At 42.3% G+C, this 17,886-nt stretch overlaps 1 protein-coding gene across 2 annotated transcripts; it reads right to left on the reverse strand.

The window, feature by feature from the left end:
* Positions 1–748: 748 nt before the first annotated feature.
* On the reverse strand, positions 749–17,453 carry LOC135549542 (U5 small nuclear ribonucleoprotein 40 kDa protein-like). 2 transcript variants are annotated; one of them, XM_064979582.1, is made up of 10 exons: positions 17,219–17,453; positions 16,782–16,911; positions 16,423–16,516; positions 16,128–16,293; positions 15,318–15,440; positions 2,028–2,148; positions 1,636–1,718; positions 1,390–1,451; positions 1,180–1,283; positions 749–1,008 (listed from the first exon to the last, which is right to left on the reverse strand). In XM_064979582.1, the coding sequence occupies exons 1-10, from the start codon at positions 17,345–17,347 to the stop codon at positions 959–961; spliced, it is 1,062 nt and encodes a 353-aa protein (XP_064835654.1). In that variant the 5' UTR covers positions 17,348–17,453; the 3' UTR covers positions 749–958. The 2 variants fall into 2 exon arrangements, with proteins under 2 accessions (XP_064835654.1, XP_064835655.1); XM_064979583.1 differs by having other exon boundaries at positions 17,234–17,451.
* Between the last annotated feature and the right edge of the window lie 433 nt (positions 17,454–17,886).

Consider the following 17,886-nt stretch of genomic DNA (forward strand, 5'->3'; position numbering starts at 1 on the left):
AATGGCTACTGTTGTTGTTGTTTAATTTCCTTATCTAATTGTTCACTCAATAGCAAAACAAATTTAACTTACAAATGTTGTTTATTAAGGGCTTGTAACTACTACACCTATTGTATTCCGCGCATGTGACAAATAAACTTTGATTTTTTTTTTTTTTTACCTTTATTTTACTAGGCAAGTCAGTTAAGAACAAATTCTTATTTTCAATGACGGCCTAGTTAACTGCCTGTTCAGGGGCAGAACGACAGATTTTGTACCTTGTCAGCTCAGGGATTTGAACTTGCAACCTTTCGGTTACTAGTCCAATGCTCTAACCACTAGGCTACACTGCCGCCCCATTTGATTGCAGGGAAGAAACGTTTGTGGGCGTGGTGGAGCAATGAGTTTGGGTAGCCAAGCAAATTTTCTGGTCTTATGTTGTGGAAAACTGAGTGGGTTTAGCATCAGGCAATCAACCCTGTTACCCATAAATAGACAAGCTAGAAATTATTTAACAATACAATTGTTTTGTGTGGAGCTTGCAATCTTCCATTCCCGCTGTCACAGGGGGATTACAGCTGATTTCAGAAGAAATTGTCAACCCTGTTACTTTATTTGTCACTTAAAAAGGTTCTACAAATAGGATTTTATTTTTGCATTATAATTTCATAGTGCCAATATAAACTCAGCAGAAAAAGAAACGTCCCTTTTTTCAGAACCCTGTCTTTCAAAAGATAATTTGTAAAAATCCAAATAACTTAGAACAATATTTTCCCCCAGACGTAGTTTATTAAGAGAAATAAAAAACACAGGTGTTGGTTGTTGTGACTGGACATTCTAAAGTAAATGACAGTCTCTGAGGATGTTACTAAATTAAACAGAAGCATATAAAAAAAAGTACATTTCATTCACACAGTTGGGGGCTGGATCCATACACACAAGGCTCCGGGGCAGAACATTCACCACACACACGACAGTCCTACTGAATCTCTCCCATGTAGAGTCTCTTGTCACTGGCGCCAGAGAGGACTGTTGGGGAAAAAATAAAATAGTCACTATTAGAGAACAAGAGAGAGGACAGACCAAATTAAATTAAAAAGACTAGACAAAGATTAAACCAGCAATGGAAAAAAGCTATAGAAAGAGACAGGGAGAGCGTGTGATTCGCCAGATACACGGATATAAACAGAGTCCTCTCACCAATAGGCTCCTCGGGATGGAAGGCAACCTCGTTGACTGACCCAGCGTGGCCTGGCAGCTTGTACAGGATCCTACGAGAGGTGGTGTCCCACACATACACAAACCTGGACACACACACAAACAGCTTAGAAAAGGATCATACAAGAGGTGTTTGGTGCATTTTTTTTTGTTGGGGGGGGTGTTTGTATTGCTGTGTGTGTGTGTGCTCACCTGTCAGCTGAGCCTGCTGAAATCTTGCTGCCGTCAGCAGACCAGGAACACCTCAGAAGGTTCTGTGGACACAGCATTGTATTATAAACTAGTTAATTAATATGATATAACCAGGCTATAGCAGGCCACTAGACTTACACACATGACAGGAGCACGAATATTAAAACACACTGGCAATGAAAGTCTCTTCGGTTCCAAAATCAAAAACACTTGAATCTCTCACACTGATCAAAAGTCTTCATTTACCTTCTCAAAGTTGTGAATGTTCCCCTGGAATATCTTCACACACCTCTCCTTGGGAGCGAACGGACGGACGTCCCAAATACGTACTACGGAACACACACACACACACACACACATATATTAGTACATAATATATTCTGTGTGTATAGTTGGGGTGGGGGGTCTTGGATGGTTGAGGGCCAGCTGTTGGTGGCCTGGAGGTCGGGATCTTGGGCGGTGGCCGATAGCGTCGATTTTTATCCAAAGCGACTTAGTCACGAGTGGCCTCAGTAGGAATAGAACCCACAACCCTGGGCGTTGCAACTCAGCCACATAGAACAACACTCAAGTATTGTAACCACACACACACACACACACACACACACACACACACACACACACACACACACACTGACCTGTGTTGTCCATGGAGTTGGAGAGGAGGTAGGATCCCTCTGAGCTCAGACAGAGGCCAGTCAGAGAATCCCCATGACCATGCATACCATAGATCATTTTATTCTGCCTCAGGTCCCACACCTGCACTCACAGAGAGACAGGAAGTAAGTTATTCACTGTCTGACGACGCGACACAGGTAGCCTCCTGGTAAGATCTGGTCTCTCTCTCACGCATCTTTCTGAAGGTACGTACGGGATGTAAGGTAATGTGAAAAGGAGTAACATACAAAGAGCTCCCAGGCACACAGATATACACAACCGGTCAAAGGTTTTAGAACACCTGCTCATTCAAGGGTTTTTCTTCATTTTGACTATTTTCTACATAACATACCAGTCAAAAGTTTGGACAACAACCCATTCAAGGGTTTTTCTTCATTATTTTGTAGTATTTTCTACATTGTAGAACAATAGTGAAGACATCAAAATGATGAAATAACACATATGGAATCATGCAGTAACCAAACAAGTGTAAAAACAAATACATTTTATATTTGATATTATTCATTATTTATTGGTGTCCTTGAGTAGAGGTTTCTTTGAAGAAATTCGACCATGAAGGCCTGATTCACACAGTCTCCTCTGAACAGTTGATGTTGAGATGTGTCTGTTACTTAAGCTCTGAAACATTTATTTGGACTACAATTTGATGCTGGAAACTCAAATGAACTTATCCTCAGCAGTAGAGGTAACGCTGAGTCTTCCTTTCCTGTGGCGGGCCTCATGAGAGACTGTTTCATCATAGCGCTTGATGGTTTTTGCGACTGCACTTGAAGAAATTATCAAAGTTCTTGAAATGTTCCGTATTGACTGACCTTCTTGTCTTAAAGTAATAATGGACTATTTGCTTATTTGAGCTGTTCTTGTCATTATATGGATTGGGTATTTTACCAAATAGTGCTATCTTCTGAATACCACCACTACCATGTCGCAATACAGCTGATTTGCTCAAATGCATTTAGGAAAGAAATTCCACAAATTAACTTTTGACACACCTGTTAATTGAAATGCATTCCAGGTGACTACCTCATGAAGCTGGTTGAGAGAATGCCAAGAGTGTGCAAAGCTGTCATCAAGACAAAGGGTGGGTATTTTCAGGAATCTCAATTATAAAATATATTTTAATTTGTTTAACGCTTTTTTGGTTACTACATGATTCCATGTGTGTTATTTCATAGTTTTGATGTCTTCACTATTATTCTACAATGTAGAAAATACTAAAAAATAAAAACCCTTGAATGAGTAGGTGTTTTTGACTGGTGTAGATTGGATTGCTGGATTGGGGAGGGGGAGAGAGAGAGGGAGATCGGGAATCAGTGCAATACCACAAAGATGAGAATGGGGGTGAAATATGCATTAAAAAAAACAAAAAAAGTGTGTGTGTTTGAGTGAGTAGGGGCGTCATGCACCCATTATTAGAGGATGAAGAGGTGGTGAGCCAACTTTAAACTCCTGAAAACAGCTTCTCCCTGACATAATTATTATGCCTAATTATGTCAAAAACATCTATTTTTCTCCAAAGGTTATCTAAGCATTCGTCTTTACCTGTTCAATTGTCATTTTAATAAAATACTGCACATTCATTCTTTACGAACTTAAAATACCTGAGTTTACTACAACTCGTATATATAACGTCACAATCCAAGAATTAAAGACGTTTAAGTATTTTTCTAAAGTCTAGGTTTAGCTAAGATTCTTAGACAAGCTACTCTAACTTGATTGATAGCCTGTAATGGCTTGGTAGCTCGTTATGAGGTTGGGAATCTATCTAGCAGGCTAGCTAAAGCCAACTTCATAAAATGGCTAGGTGGTTATATTAGAGGAAAATGTTAGTTGCATTTATTCATTCTTGATGAATCAATAGGCTACATAACTTGATCAAATTCATTTGAAAAAAACATATCTCCTGCAAGTCCTGCCCATCACAGGCAGTGAAAGCCAAAACCAAATGCTGTGTGTGTGTCATTTGACACTGCTCCGTGGAACCTCGGAAGGAACCACTTACCAGGGAGAATTGGGGGGGGGGGGGGTCCCAGAAGCAAACTGGTCCTGGGGCTCTGTTCTCAAACAGACCCCACAGAGCCCCAGGACAGCAACACAATTAGACCCAACCAAATCATTAGAAAAACAAAAGATAAATTCTTTCTAATGTGTCAAGCAATTAACAATAAACAGAGCAAACTAGAATGCTATTTGGCCCTAAACAGAGAGTACACAGCGGCAGAATACCTGACCACTGTGACTGACCCAAAGGTAAGGAATGCTTTGACTATGTACAGACTCAGTGAGCATAGCCTTGCTATTGAGAAAGGCCGCAGTAGGAAGACATGGCTCTCAAGAGAAGACAGGCTATGTGCCACACTGCCCACAAAATGAGGTGGAAACTGAGCTGCACGTCCTAACCTCCTGTCCAATGTATGACCCTATTAAAAGACACACATTTCCCTCAAATTACATATCTACTGGGTGAAATACCACAGTGTCTCATCACAGCAGCAATATTTGTGACCTGTTGCCAGAAGAAAATGGCAACCAGTGAAGAACAAACACCATTGTAAATACAACCAATATTTATGTTTATTTATTTTCCCTTTTGTACTTTAAGTATTTGCACATCGTTACAACACTGCATATTTACACATATTACAAATGTCATGTCTTTATTCTTTGAGCGTTTGTTGAGTGTAATGTTTACTGTAAACTTTTTATTGTTCAGTACACTTTTGTTTATTATCTATTTCACTTGATTTGGCAACGTTAACGTGTTTCCCCATGCCAATAAAGACCTTAAATTGAGACAAACTGACACAGAGAGAGAGAAAGAAAGAAAGAGAGAGTCACAGAGAGAGAAATTAAAGTAGGCGAGAGAGATCGATAGATAGGTGACAAGATGGCGGGAGGAAGAGAGGAGAGGGACCAGTGGCAGATGGAGAGATGGGGATGTGACTGTAACAAGGGAAAGACGTATTGGTTTTGCATGTATACAGGCCTCTCCCCTTTCTCCTTCTGCACATGGCTACAGTTACATAGCTGTTGAGACTAATGTGTTCTCAGACTAGTGGGAGTGGAGAGATGAGACATCTCCACCTCTCATCCCTCCCTCCCTCCACCTCTCCTTCCTGTAAATTAACTAAGGGTCACCATTTGAGTCTAGAATGTAGTGCAGAGTGAATAACCAACCTTTTTTGTTATTTGTTTAAAACGACTAATTCACAACGTCGGTTCAATTATTTGAATTCCATTTTGTTCGTTTTTTTGTGAGCTCAATTTTTCTAGAGATAAATCCTGAACTGTGCGATGTACCAGGGTGTTAATAGTAGGTTAATATTCTACATAGTTTAGCACAGAAAACATGGTAATTAACTACAATGACCACAATCCATTGCGCTGCCTACTTATCCGGTCAGTGTTGGGGCAGACACAGAGACAGAAAAAAAACAAAGAAGAACACAAGTCAGGGGTTCCCAAACATCTTCACTCGGGTCTTCCTTCCAGCATTGGGAAACATATTGCATCTATTTCTATGAGCACAAGCACTGTTCATGACACAAACTGTTCACATCTTGTTGGTGGAGACAACAGTTTGCTGATTTTAAAGATTACTTCCCACAATTCTGCACATTTTGTCATGGGGTGCAGAGAAAGTGTTTCAGTTTTAAAGCTAATTTTCATGTCATTCTATACATTTGACCATTTATAATGTTTATTCAGGTGATATGAGTGGCTGAGAAATGTGAGCTGCCATGTTGGTTGATCTGGACATTTCTGACAAGTTAAGTTGTTCTCTAAGTGATTTAATGACTGACAAGACGAGGAACTGATGATGTATTACCCAGTTTAATGTCACCTTGTGTATTCTACTATTACAACCCAGTTTAGTAATGTCACCTTGTGTATTCTACTATTACTACCCAGTTTAGTAATGTCACCTTGTGTATTCTACTATTACAACCCAGTTTAGTAATGTCACCTTGTGTATTCTACTATTACAACCCAGTTTAATAATGTCACCTTGTGTTTTCTACTATTACAACCCAGTTTAATGTCCCCTTGTGTATTCTACTATTACAACACAGTTTAATGTCACCTTGTACATTCTACTATTACAACCCAGTTTAGTAATGTCACCTTGTGTATTCTACTATTACAACCCAGTTTAATAATGTCACCTTGTGTATTCTACTATTACAACCCAGTTTAATGTCACCTTGTGTATTCTACTATTACAACCCAGTTTAGTAATGTCACCTTGTGTATTCTACTATTACAACCCAGTTTAGTAATGTCACCTTGTGTATTCTACTATTACAACCCAGTTTAATGTCACCTTGTACATTCTACTATTACTACCCAGTTTAGTAATGTCACCTTGTGTATTCTACTATTACAACCCAGTTTAGTAATGTCACCTTGTGTATTCTACTATTACAACCCAGTTTAGTAATGTCACCTTGTGTATTCTACTATTACAACCCAGTTTAGTAATGTCACCTTGTGTATTCTACTATTACAACCCAGTTTAATGTCCCCTTGTACATTCTACTATTACAACCCAGTTTAGTAATGTCACCTTGTGTATTCTACTATTACAACCCAGTTTAATGTCACCTTGTGTATTCTACTATTACAACCCAGTTTAATGTCACCTTGTACATTCTACTATTACAACCCAGTTTAGTAATGTCACCTTGTGTATTCTACTATTACAACCCAGTTTAGTAATGTCACCTTGTGTATTCTACTATTACAACCCAGTTTAATGTCACCTTGTGTATTCTACTATTACAACCCAGTTTAGTAATGTCACCTTGTGTATTCTACTATTACAACCCAGTTTAGTAATGTCACCTTGTGTATTCTACTATTACAACCCAGTTTAGTAATGTCACCTTGTGTATTCTACTATTACAACCCAGTTTAGTAATGTCACCTTGTGTATTCTACTATTACAACCCAGTTTAGTAATGTCACCTTGTACATTCTACTATTACAACCCAGTTTAGTAATGTCACCTTGTGTATTCTACTATTACAACCCAGTTTAGTAATGTCACCTTGTGTATTCTACTATTACAACCCAGTTTAGTAATGTCACCTTGTGTATTCTACTATTACAACCCAGTTTAATGTCACCTTGTACATTCTACTATTACAACCCAGTTTAGTAATGTCACCTTGTGTATTCTACTATTACAACCCAGTTTAATGTCACCTTGTACATTCTACTATTACAACCCAGTTTAGTAATGTCACCTTGTGTATTCTACTATTACAACCCAGTTTAATGTCACCTTGTGTATTCTACTATTACAACCCAGTTTAGTAATTTCACCTTGTGTATTCTACTATTACAACCCAGTTTAGTAATGTCACCTTGTGTATTCTACTATTACAACCCAGTTTAGTAATGTCACCTTGTGTATTCTACTATTACAACCCAGTTTAATGTCACCTTGTGTATTCTACTATTACAACCCAGTTTAGTAATGTCACCTTGTGTATTCTACTATTACAACCCAGTTTAGTAATGTCACCTTGTGTATTCTACTATTACAACCCAGTTTAGTAATGTCACCTTGTGTATTCTACTATTACAACCCAGTTTAATGTCACCTTGTGTATTCTACTATTACAACCCAGTTTAGTAATGTCACCTTGTGTATTCTACTATTACAACCCAGTTTAGTAATGTCACCTTGTGTTTTCTACTATTACAACCCAGTTTAATGTCACCTTGTGTATTCTACTATTACAACCCAGTTTAGTAATGTCACCTTGTGTATTCTACTATTACAACCCAGTTTAGTAATGTCACCTTGTGTATTCTACTATTACAACCCAGTTTAATGTCCCCTTGTGTATTCTACTATTACAACCCAGTTTAGTAATGTCACCTTGTGTATTCTACTATTACAACCCAGTTTAGTAATGTCACCTTGTGTATTCTACTATTACAACCCAGTTTAGTAATGTCACCTTGTGTATTCTACTATTACAACCCAGTTTAGTAATGTCACCTTGTGTATTCTACTATTACAACCCAGTTTAGTAATGTCACCTTGTGTATTCTACTATTACAACCCAGTTTAATGTCCCCTTGTGTATTCTACTATTACAACCCAGTTTAGTAATGTCACCTTGTGTATTCTACTATTACAACCCAGTTTAGTAATGTCACCTTGTGTATTCTACTATTACAACCCAGTTTAGTAATGTCACCTTGTGTATTCTACTATTACAACCCAGTTTAGTAATGTCACCTTGTGTATTCTACTATTACAACCCAGTTTAGTAATGTCACCTTGTGTATTCTACTATTACAACCCAGTTTAATAATGTCACCTTGTACATTCACCTCGTGCCCCCCAGTTTAGTAATGTCACCCACCCACCGCCCCCTCGCCCCCCCAGTTTGGGAACCACTAATCTAAGTGATTTGATAGTTGGTATTTAGCAGTTATAAAAGTAGGCCTTATTTACTGTGAAGGACGACTAAAATAGTGACGTTGTCAGACAGCAGCTCTATAGAGATGAGATGACTGAAATAATAAAGTCATAAAATAAAACAAACGCAATAAAAAGACTGAAATATTTAATTCAAGTCATGTGAATAAATTGTGGTTAATAAGTGATTGGGCCGTATTGGGCCGTCACTACTATCATGGGACTTTTATTAGTTTTGATATTCTGTTATTACAGTATTCAACCCACATTATGCATCATCGAAACCAGTGATTCTTTTTCAACAATCTAACCGAACAGACCTCAAAAAGCACGAAACCCCCTCGGCACTACTAGACTCTATTGTCAACCTTCTCAGAGATCCCAGTAGGACTGATACAGCACTGACACTTATATGTTCTGTAGGTGCCAACCGGGCCTCATGAAACTCAACTGCAACGAATTACAATGAGAATAAAGAATAGGGGAATAAAACAGGGAACTGGGTGTCCCGATCAAAACTAACAAAGCATTAATCAAATTAAAAACAAGCTGATATCAAACAAGACAGAGTGCACCGTGTGGAGCCGAGACAGTGTTGAAATACCTGAACACTCCATCCTCTCTGACGTGGATGAGAGGACAAAAAGCTTTGCCTTTTATTCAGTAGGAATGGTTTCAAAAAGTGATGTCAGCACTCGAATATCGCAGAAGCAAGCAGACTAATAAAATGAAGAATGTAAGCACATATTTCTAACTATATATATTCTAACTAATATATATATATATATATATATATATATATATATATATATATATATATATATATATATATAATGTATTTTTTTAGATATACAAAACATTAGGAACATCTGCTTTTTCCATGACAAGACTGACCAGGGGAATCCAGGTGAACGCTATGGTCCCTTATTGATATCACTTGTCAAATCCACTTCAAATCAGTGTAGATGAAGGGCAGGAAACAGGTTAAAGAAGGATATTTTAAGCCTTGAGACAACTGGGAATGTGTGCCATTCTGAGGGTGAATGGGCTAGACAAAAATATTAAAGTTCCTTTGAACAGGGTATGGTAGTAGGTGCCAGGCGCACCAGTTTGTGTCGAACTAAAACGCTGCTGAGGTTTTTCACGCTCAACAGTTTCCTGTGTGTATTAAGAACGGTCCACCAACCGAAGGACATCCAGTCAACTTGACAACTGTGGGAAGCATTGGAGTCAACATGGACCAGCATCCCTGTGGAACACTTAAAATATTGTAGAGTCCATGCCTCACCGAATTGAGACTGTTCTGATAGATACCTTCCATCAAAACTACTCTACCGAGAAGATATCAGCAAGTCACATTTTTTAACCCGTGTGTTCAGACATGGATCTGAGGGCATCACCTCCTTGTAGGTGATATACACATGCACACCAACGAGCATATGATCTTCAAGAAATTAAGTCCACGAGGGTCAATGCACTCAATTAAGTTCTGAAAAGGCAGAGAGAAAAAAAAAAAAAAAAAAAAAACTATAATTGGGTTCATACCTACAAACTTTTACCATCAAAAGCCTTGGACAATACGAGATGGGAAAGAATCAACGGAAGACCAACGTGAATCACGTGGAATCAACGAGATCCTTCACTGAGGAAACGCGGCATTGGAAATATTATCGTTGGGAATCTAGAGGACATGTTTTATGTGTTCGGAGATATTCTGTCCTCCAAGACGGGGATACGAAAAGGGTATAGTTATGGTCACTAAACAGGACGCCGCTAAACAGGACGCTGACGCTGCTAAACAGGACGCCGCTAAACAGGACGCGGACGCCGCTAAACAGGACGCCGCTAAACAGGACGCCGCTAAACAGGACGCCGCTAAACAGGACGCCGCTAAACAGGACGCCGCTAAACAGGACGCCGCTAAACAGGACGCCGCTAAACAGGACGCCGCTAAACAGGACGCCGCTAAACAGGACGCCGCTAAACAGGACGCCGCTAAACAGGACGCCGCTGAACAGGACGCCGCTAAACAGGACGCCGCTAAACAGGACGCCGCTAAACAGGACGCCGACGCCGCTAAACAGGACGCCGACGCCGCTAAACAGGACGCCGACGCCGCTAAACAGGACGCCGCTAAACAGGACGCCGCTAAACAGGACGCCGCTAAACAGGACGCCGCTAAACAGGACGCCGCTAAACAGGACGCCGCTAAACAGGACGCTGCTGAACGAGCCAAGATATTGAATGGTAGGAAGTTGGCTTGAGAGAGTATCGAAACCCTTCAAATCTCATCAACAGCAAGCGGCTGAATTTGGATACAGGACAATAACAAAAAATAGCATTAACCTGGAAGACATTTTTTCAAAATATGGTGAGGTTTTTTGCCAGATGTCCTGACTGTTTAGCCTTATTATTGAGTTTAAGGATTCTGTCCACTTCAGGTCCAGAGAGTCAGAGTCATGGCCGATCACAGGGTCATATTGAGTCAGGGTCATGGCCGATCACAGGGTCATATTGAGTCAGGGTCATGGCCGATCACAGGGTCATATTGAGTCAGGGTCATGGCCGATCACAGGGTCATATTGAGTCAGGGTCATGGCCGATCACAGGGTCATATTGAGTCATGATCGATCACAGGGTCATATTGAGTCAGGGTCGATCACAGGGTCATATTGAGTCAGGGTCGATCACAGGGTCATATTGAGTCAGGGTCGATCACAGGGTCATATTGAGTCAGGGTCGATCACAGGGTCATATTGAGTCAGGGTCGTGGTCGATCACAGGGTCATATTGAGTCAGGGTCGTGGTCGATCACAGGGTCATATTGAGTCAGGGTCATGGTCGATCACAGGGTCATATTGAGTCAGGGTCATGGTCGATCACAGGGTCATATTGAGTCAGGGTCATGTTGAGTCAGGGTCATGTTGAGTCATTTGTAACTTATTTTGTACATAATGTTTCTGCCACCATCTCTTATGACTGAAAAGATCTTCTGGACATCAGGACAGCGATTAGTCGCCTCGAACTGGACAAAGATTTTTGTTTCTTAACGAGTCGGACGCCAAGGATTTACTCCAGATACCCGACAAGGCCCAAATCCCCATCATTCGCATGAAGAGAAGACGGAGATACAGGGGACGCAGGTCCGGGTGTCTTGTGAGAATTTGTCAGCGAGTGGGTAACCCGCCTCTACCGTTCGTCCTATTGGCCAATGTGCAATCAATCGAAAATAAGCTGGATGAATTCCGTTGAAAACCATCCTACCAACGGGACATTAAAAACTGCAATATCTTGTGTCACCGAGTCGTGGCTAAACGACATGGATAATATACAGTTGGCTGGTTCTTCCATGCATCTGCAAGATAAATGGGTGGCTGTCTATTTGTCAATAAAAAAAATTATATTAAAGACAACCTCAAGGTTTTGCTCGCCTGAGGTAGTGGATCTCATGATAACTAGTGTGGTCTACAGTTCATCTATATTTTTCGTAGCTGTCCATTTTCCATCAGAAACCAATACTGACGATAAGACCGCACTTAACGAGCTGAATAAGGCCATAAGCAAACAAGAAAATGCTCATCCAGGAGGAGGCACTCCTAGTGGCCCGGGGACTTTAATGCAGGGAAACTTAAATCCGTTTAACCTCATTTCTACCAGCACGTTACATGTGCAACAAGAGAAAGAATAAAATGGAAAAAGACCACCTTTACTCCACACACAGAGACGCATACAAAGCTCTTCCTCGCCCTCCATCCGACCTTAAATATATCTTCCTGATTACACGCAAAAACTAAAGCAGGAAGTACCAGTGACTCGTTCCAGACGGAAGTGGTCAGATGACGCAGATGCTAAGCTACAGGACTGTTTCACTAGCACAGACTGGAAACTGTTCCGGGACTCATCCGATGTCATTGAGGAGTACACCACATCAGTAACTGGCTTCATCAACAAGTGCATCGATGATGCTATATTTAACTAGGCAAGTCAGTTAAGAACAAATTCTTATTTACAATGACGGACTACCCTGGCCAAACCCTCCCTTAACCAGGAAGATGCTGTGCAAATTCAGCGCCGCCCTATAGGATTCCTGATCAAATCTGGATGTGATACAGCCCGTGATCGAACCAGGATCTGTAGTGACCACTAACACTGAGATGCAGTGCCTTAAACCGCTGCGCCACTCGGGATGTGGCAGGGCTTGCAAACTATTACAGACCTCAAACGGGAAGCACAGCCACGAGCTGCCCAGTGACAAGTTTACCAGAAGAGCTAAATGACTTTATGTTCGCTTTGAGGTAAGCAACACTGAAGCATGCATGAGAGCACCAGCTGTTCCGGGCGACTGTGATCACGCTCGACGTAGCCTATGTGAGTAAGCCCTTTGAACAGGTCAACATTCACAAGGCCGCAGGGCCAGAAGGATGACCAGGACGGTTACTCTGAGCACGCATTGCCTAACTGGCAAGTGTCTTCACTGACATGTTCAACCTGTCCCTGGCTGAGTCTGTAATACCAATACTTTCAAGCAGACCACCATAGCCCCTGTGCCCAAGAACATCAAGGTAACCTACCTAACTGACTACCGACCCGTAGCACTCACGTCTGTAGCCATGAAGTGCTTTGAAAGGTTGGTCGCGGCCCACGTCAACACCATCATCCTGGAAACCTTAGAATCCAATTAGAATACGGCCCCAACAGATGATGCAATCTCTATTACACTCAACACTGCCCTTTCCCACCTGGACAAAAGGAACACCTAGATGAGAATGCTGTTCATTGACAACACCATAGTGCCCACAAAGCTAATCACTAAGCTAAGGACCCTGGGACTAAACACCTCCCCTTGCAACTGGATCCTGGACTTCCTGGCTGGCCGCTCCAAGCTGGTGAGGGTAGGCAACAACATCTGCTACGCTGATCCTCAACACGGGGGCCCCTCAGGGGTACATGCTTAGTCCCCTCCTGTACTCCATGTTCACCCATGACTTCATGGCCAGGCACCATCATTAAGTTTGCCAACGACACAACAGTGGTAGGCCGGATCACTGACAAGACAGCCTATAAGGAGGTCGGAGACCTGGAAATGTGTTGCCAGGACAACAACCTCTCCCGCAACGTGATCAAGACAAAGGAAATGATTGTGGACTACAGGAAAAGGAGTGCCGAGCACACCCCCATTCTCATTGACAGGACTGTTGTGGAGCAGGTTGAGAGCTTCAAGTTCCTTGGTGTCCACATCACCAACAAACTATCATGGTCCAAACACACCAAGACAGTCCCGAAGAGAGCACGACAACACCTATTCCCCCTCAAGAGACTGAAAAGATTTGGCATGGGTCCTCAGATCCTCAAAAAGTTATACATCTGCACCAGAGAGCATCCTGACTGGTTGCATCATCGCCTGGTATGGCAACTGCTCGGCATCCGACCGCAAGGCGCTACAGAGGTTAGTGCTAGTCAGAGGAACGCCCTAACAATGGCCAAAAACTCCAGCCACCCTAGTCATAGACTGTCCTCTCTGCTACCAAACAGTAGACGGTACCGGAGCGCCAAGTCTAGGTCCAAAAGGTTTCTGAACTGCTTCTAACCCCAAGCCATAAGACTGCTGAACAGCTAATCAGATGGCTACCAGGACTATTTACATTGATTCCCCCTCCATTTGTTTTGTACGCTGCTGCTACTCGCTGTTTATTATCTATGCATAATCACTTTACCCCTACCTACATGTACGTGTTACCTTAATAACTACCTCAACCTATACCCCCGCACATCGACTCGTTATTTTATTGTTGCTCTTTTACTTTAGTTAATTTAGTCAATAATTTTCTTCTTAACTCTTGTTTTTTAACTGCATTGTTGGTTAAGGGCTTGTTAATAAGCATTTCACAGTAAGGTCTACTACACCTGTTGTATTTGGCGAATGTGACAAATAAAACGTGATTATATCTGATGATTCAGTATATACGTAAATGACGAGTCATTTTTTAACACCTTTCCCATTACCATTTACTTTGAATGTACGTGGTTGGAAGAATGTGTTATGATTGATATGTGACAGGCTACTGTCATCACAACTTTGATTGTGAATATCTTCTGCTCAGCTACCCAGCATGCCTCAGAGAACCTGTCAGCAGGAGACAGATGCCCTGCTTCAGGCCCACACGCACCAGCCAAACAGGAGCCCCTGACTGCTTGCATGCTGTCAGACCCATCCCTCCCTCAAGCACCAAAAAGAGATGTTGGGTGAGTCTGACGTCCATCTCCCTGTTCATTTCACTTCATTAACCTATTTCAGGTCATTTTGATCATCCAGTCTCCCTCCCTCCAGATCCTCCGACGGTCGGTTTCATCTCCCTCCATATCCTCCGACGGTCAGTCCCTATGGGACTCCTAATCACGGCCGGTTGTGAAACAGCCGAACAGAATCGAACCAGGGTCTGTAGTGACGCCTCTAGCACTGAGATGCAATGCCTCAGACCGCTGCGCCACTCGGGAGCGCTGTACTGTGTTGCTCACTACGTCTCCACTACACAGCCACCACCTGATCAATAATCCCAGTAGAATTATTAAATGGCCTTTTTATTAGTTTGGATTGAGTTCTGATGGAGCATGCCATTCCGTGATTCATTCCTCACTCATCTGGACTAGCTAGATTGGATCTTTCAACGTGACGAATCCAGAACAGTCGCTCTGGGTGACACAGTCACAAAGAGACATTGATAGTTATAGAGGTTGAATGAGGTGCTATGATGTTACGCCATGTGACAACAGTAGCCATGCCACGCACACACACACACACACACACACGTACCTTGATGTCGTTGTCGATGCCTCCAGACAGGATCTGGTCGCTGGTGTCGTTGAATGTGACGGCCAACACCTGGTAGGTGTTCTGGAACGTATGGACCGCCCCCTTCTTACGGATGTCCCACAGCTACAACACACACATAACTGACTGACTGACGTCCCACAGCTACAACACACACACACACACACACACACAACTGACTGATGTCCCACAGCTACAACACACACAACTGACTGATGTCCCACAGCTACAACACACACACACAACTGACTGATGTCCCACAGCTACAACACACACATAACTGACTGATGTCCCACAGCTACAACACACACACACAACTGACTGATGTCCCACAGCTACAACACACACACACAACTGACTGATGTCCCACAGCTACAACACACACACAACTGACTGATGTCCCACAGCTACAACACACACACACACAACTGACTGGTGTCCCACAGCTATAATACACACACACACCTAACTGATGTCCCACAACTAGAACAGCAGTCAACCAACACTCCCCAGGTTCTGCGTGGTAGGATTTAGTTCCAACCCAACATTAACACATTTACATTACATGTTAGTTATTTAGCTGACGCTCTTATCCACAGTTAGTGCATTCATCTTCAGATCACTAGATGAGATAATATCACAGTAGGTCAATTCTTTACTGTTCCTCGATAAAGCATCTTTCAATGAAAATATCAGGTAAACAGGTGTGTTAGTACCAAGCTGGAACTAAAGCCTGCACACCCAGGTAGCTGTCTGGGACCAGGGTTGAAGAACATCGGTCGCCACGGTTACCTTGACGGTTCCGTCGTCGCTGCCGGTACAGACGAGCTGAGGCCCGCGGCGAGCAGGGTAGCAGGAGTTAACGAAGGAGGTGTGGCCTTTCAGACGCTTGATCCTCTCACCCGTCTCACTGTCCCACACTCCCACAGTCTTGTCTGTGCTGGCACTGAACAGCAGGCTGCACACAGGGATAGGGCCACAAAACACACGTCATATTCTCCCAACGTGTTGTCAACAACTATAACAACAACTGTTACACAACATCACGTTTTTCCCCGACCTGAGCAAGTGTGTGTGAGTATCCTACCTGCCGTCTGTGTTGTAGTGAAGCTCCATCACAGCACCGCTGTGTCCCTTCAGGGTGGCAAAGTTATCACAGTCCCCGTACACATTCCACATCACTGTAGAGAGAGAGAGAGGCATTCCAGGTGACTACCTCATGAAGCAGGTTGAGAGAATGCCAAGAGTGTGCAAAGCTGTCATCAAGGCAAAGGGTGGCTACTTTGAAGAATCTCATTTTTATTTATTTTAACACTTTTCTGGTTACTACATGATTCCATATGTTATTTAATCCTTTTAATGTCTTAACTATTATTCTACAATGTAGAAGTAGGTGTGTCCAAACCTTTGACTGGTACTGTATATATAAAGTCTGTGTTTACTTACAGATGAGCCTGTCATAGCCAGAGGAGGCCAGTGTGGCCCCGTTAGGATGGAACTTGCAGCAGTAGACCTCTCCCTCATGGCCACACATCAACATGATGGGAGCCTGCAGGCTGGAGCTGCGGGGAGGGCCCTGGAGAAGGGAGGAGAACATCATGTTGTCATATTACAGACTTACAGACAGACGTTACTGTATGTGCATGGATCACTAGCAATCTGGTCCATGCTATCCGGTATCCTTGTCAGCAGTATCTAAATGAGCTTCCTGCTAGCCGCATTTACATTGGATAGCCTTCCTTTAGCTAGCAAACAGTCAACATATCAGTCACAGCTAATTGTGGCTGCATTTGAGAGAATGTGCCATTAGTCGAAAGACTGAAAACATAACTAGCTAACAACTTTCTGAAAATAGATATGGTTTCCCTTGTATTTTGATGTACCCCCTCTTTTCTAACCATGGCCACGAGTTGTTGCGACTGTGCCGCGGCGATCAGCTCGGCCCTGGGCCTCTTGACTCCACCGGCAGGAACCACCGCCATGTCCCCCGGTCTCTTCTTTGGCTCAATCATGACTAAGCAAATTAATAAAAAACGATTTTGTAAAATATAACTAAGTCGTCCTAAGTGAATGAACGTTTCTCTCGACGAGCCGCTTTCTCCACAAGTACGAAACCTGAAGTACTTCCTGTACGCAGGGCGATTAATTGGTTAGCCGCTCCGCTGTTAACAATGATTGGTTATCACGGTTGTCGAGCATGGCCTTTGAACCGGAAGAAAACATCTGAAACGGACAACAAAAATAAATTATCGCTGCAGAAGGTAGATCGCTAGAATGTACAATAATGTGTGTAAGATGCGGTTTAAAATGTATAAGTATATATCTATTGACCCTTATGTAAAGTAGGGACGGATAGCAACGCCAAGGCTGGCAAACTAGCCATAGGCTGAACAAAAATATAAACGCAGAATGTGAAGTCTTGGTCGTATGTTTCATGAGCTGAAATAAAAGATCCCAGAAATGTTCCATAAGCTCAAAAAGCGTATTTCTCTCAAATGTTGTGCATCCATTTGTTTACATCCCTGTTAGTGAGCATTTCACTTTTGACACA

The sequence above is a fragment of the Oncorhynchus masou genome, chromosome 12 (assembly GCF_036934945.1).
Source record: "Oncorhynchus masou masou isolate Uvic2021 chromosome 12, UVic_Omas_1.1, whole genome shotgun sequence".
In the NCBI taxonomy this organism is placed as follows: domain Eukaryota; kingdom Metazoa; phylum Chordata; class Actinopteri; order Salmoniformes; family Salmonidae; genus Oncorhynchus; species Oncorhynchus masou.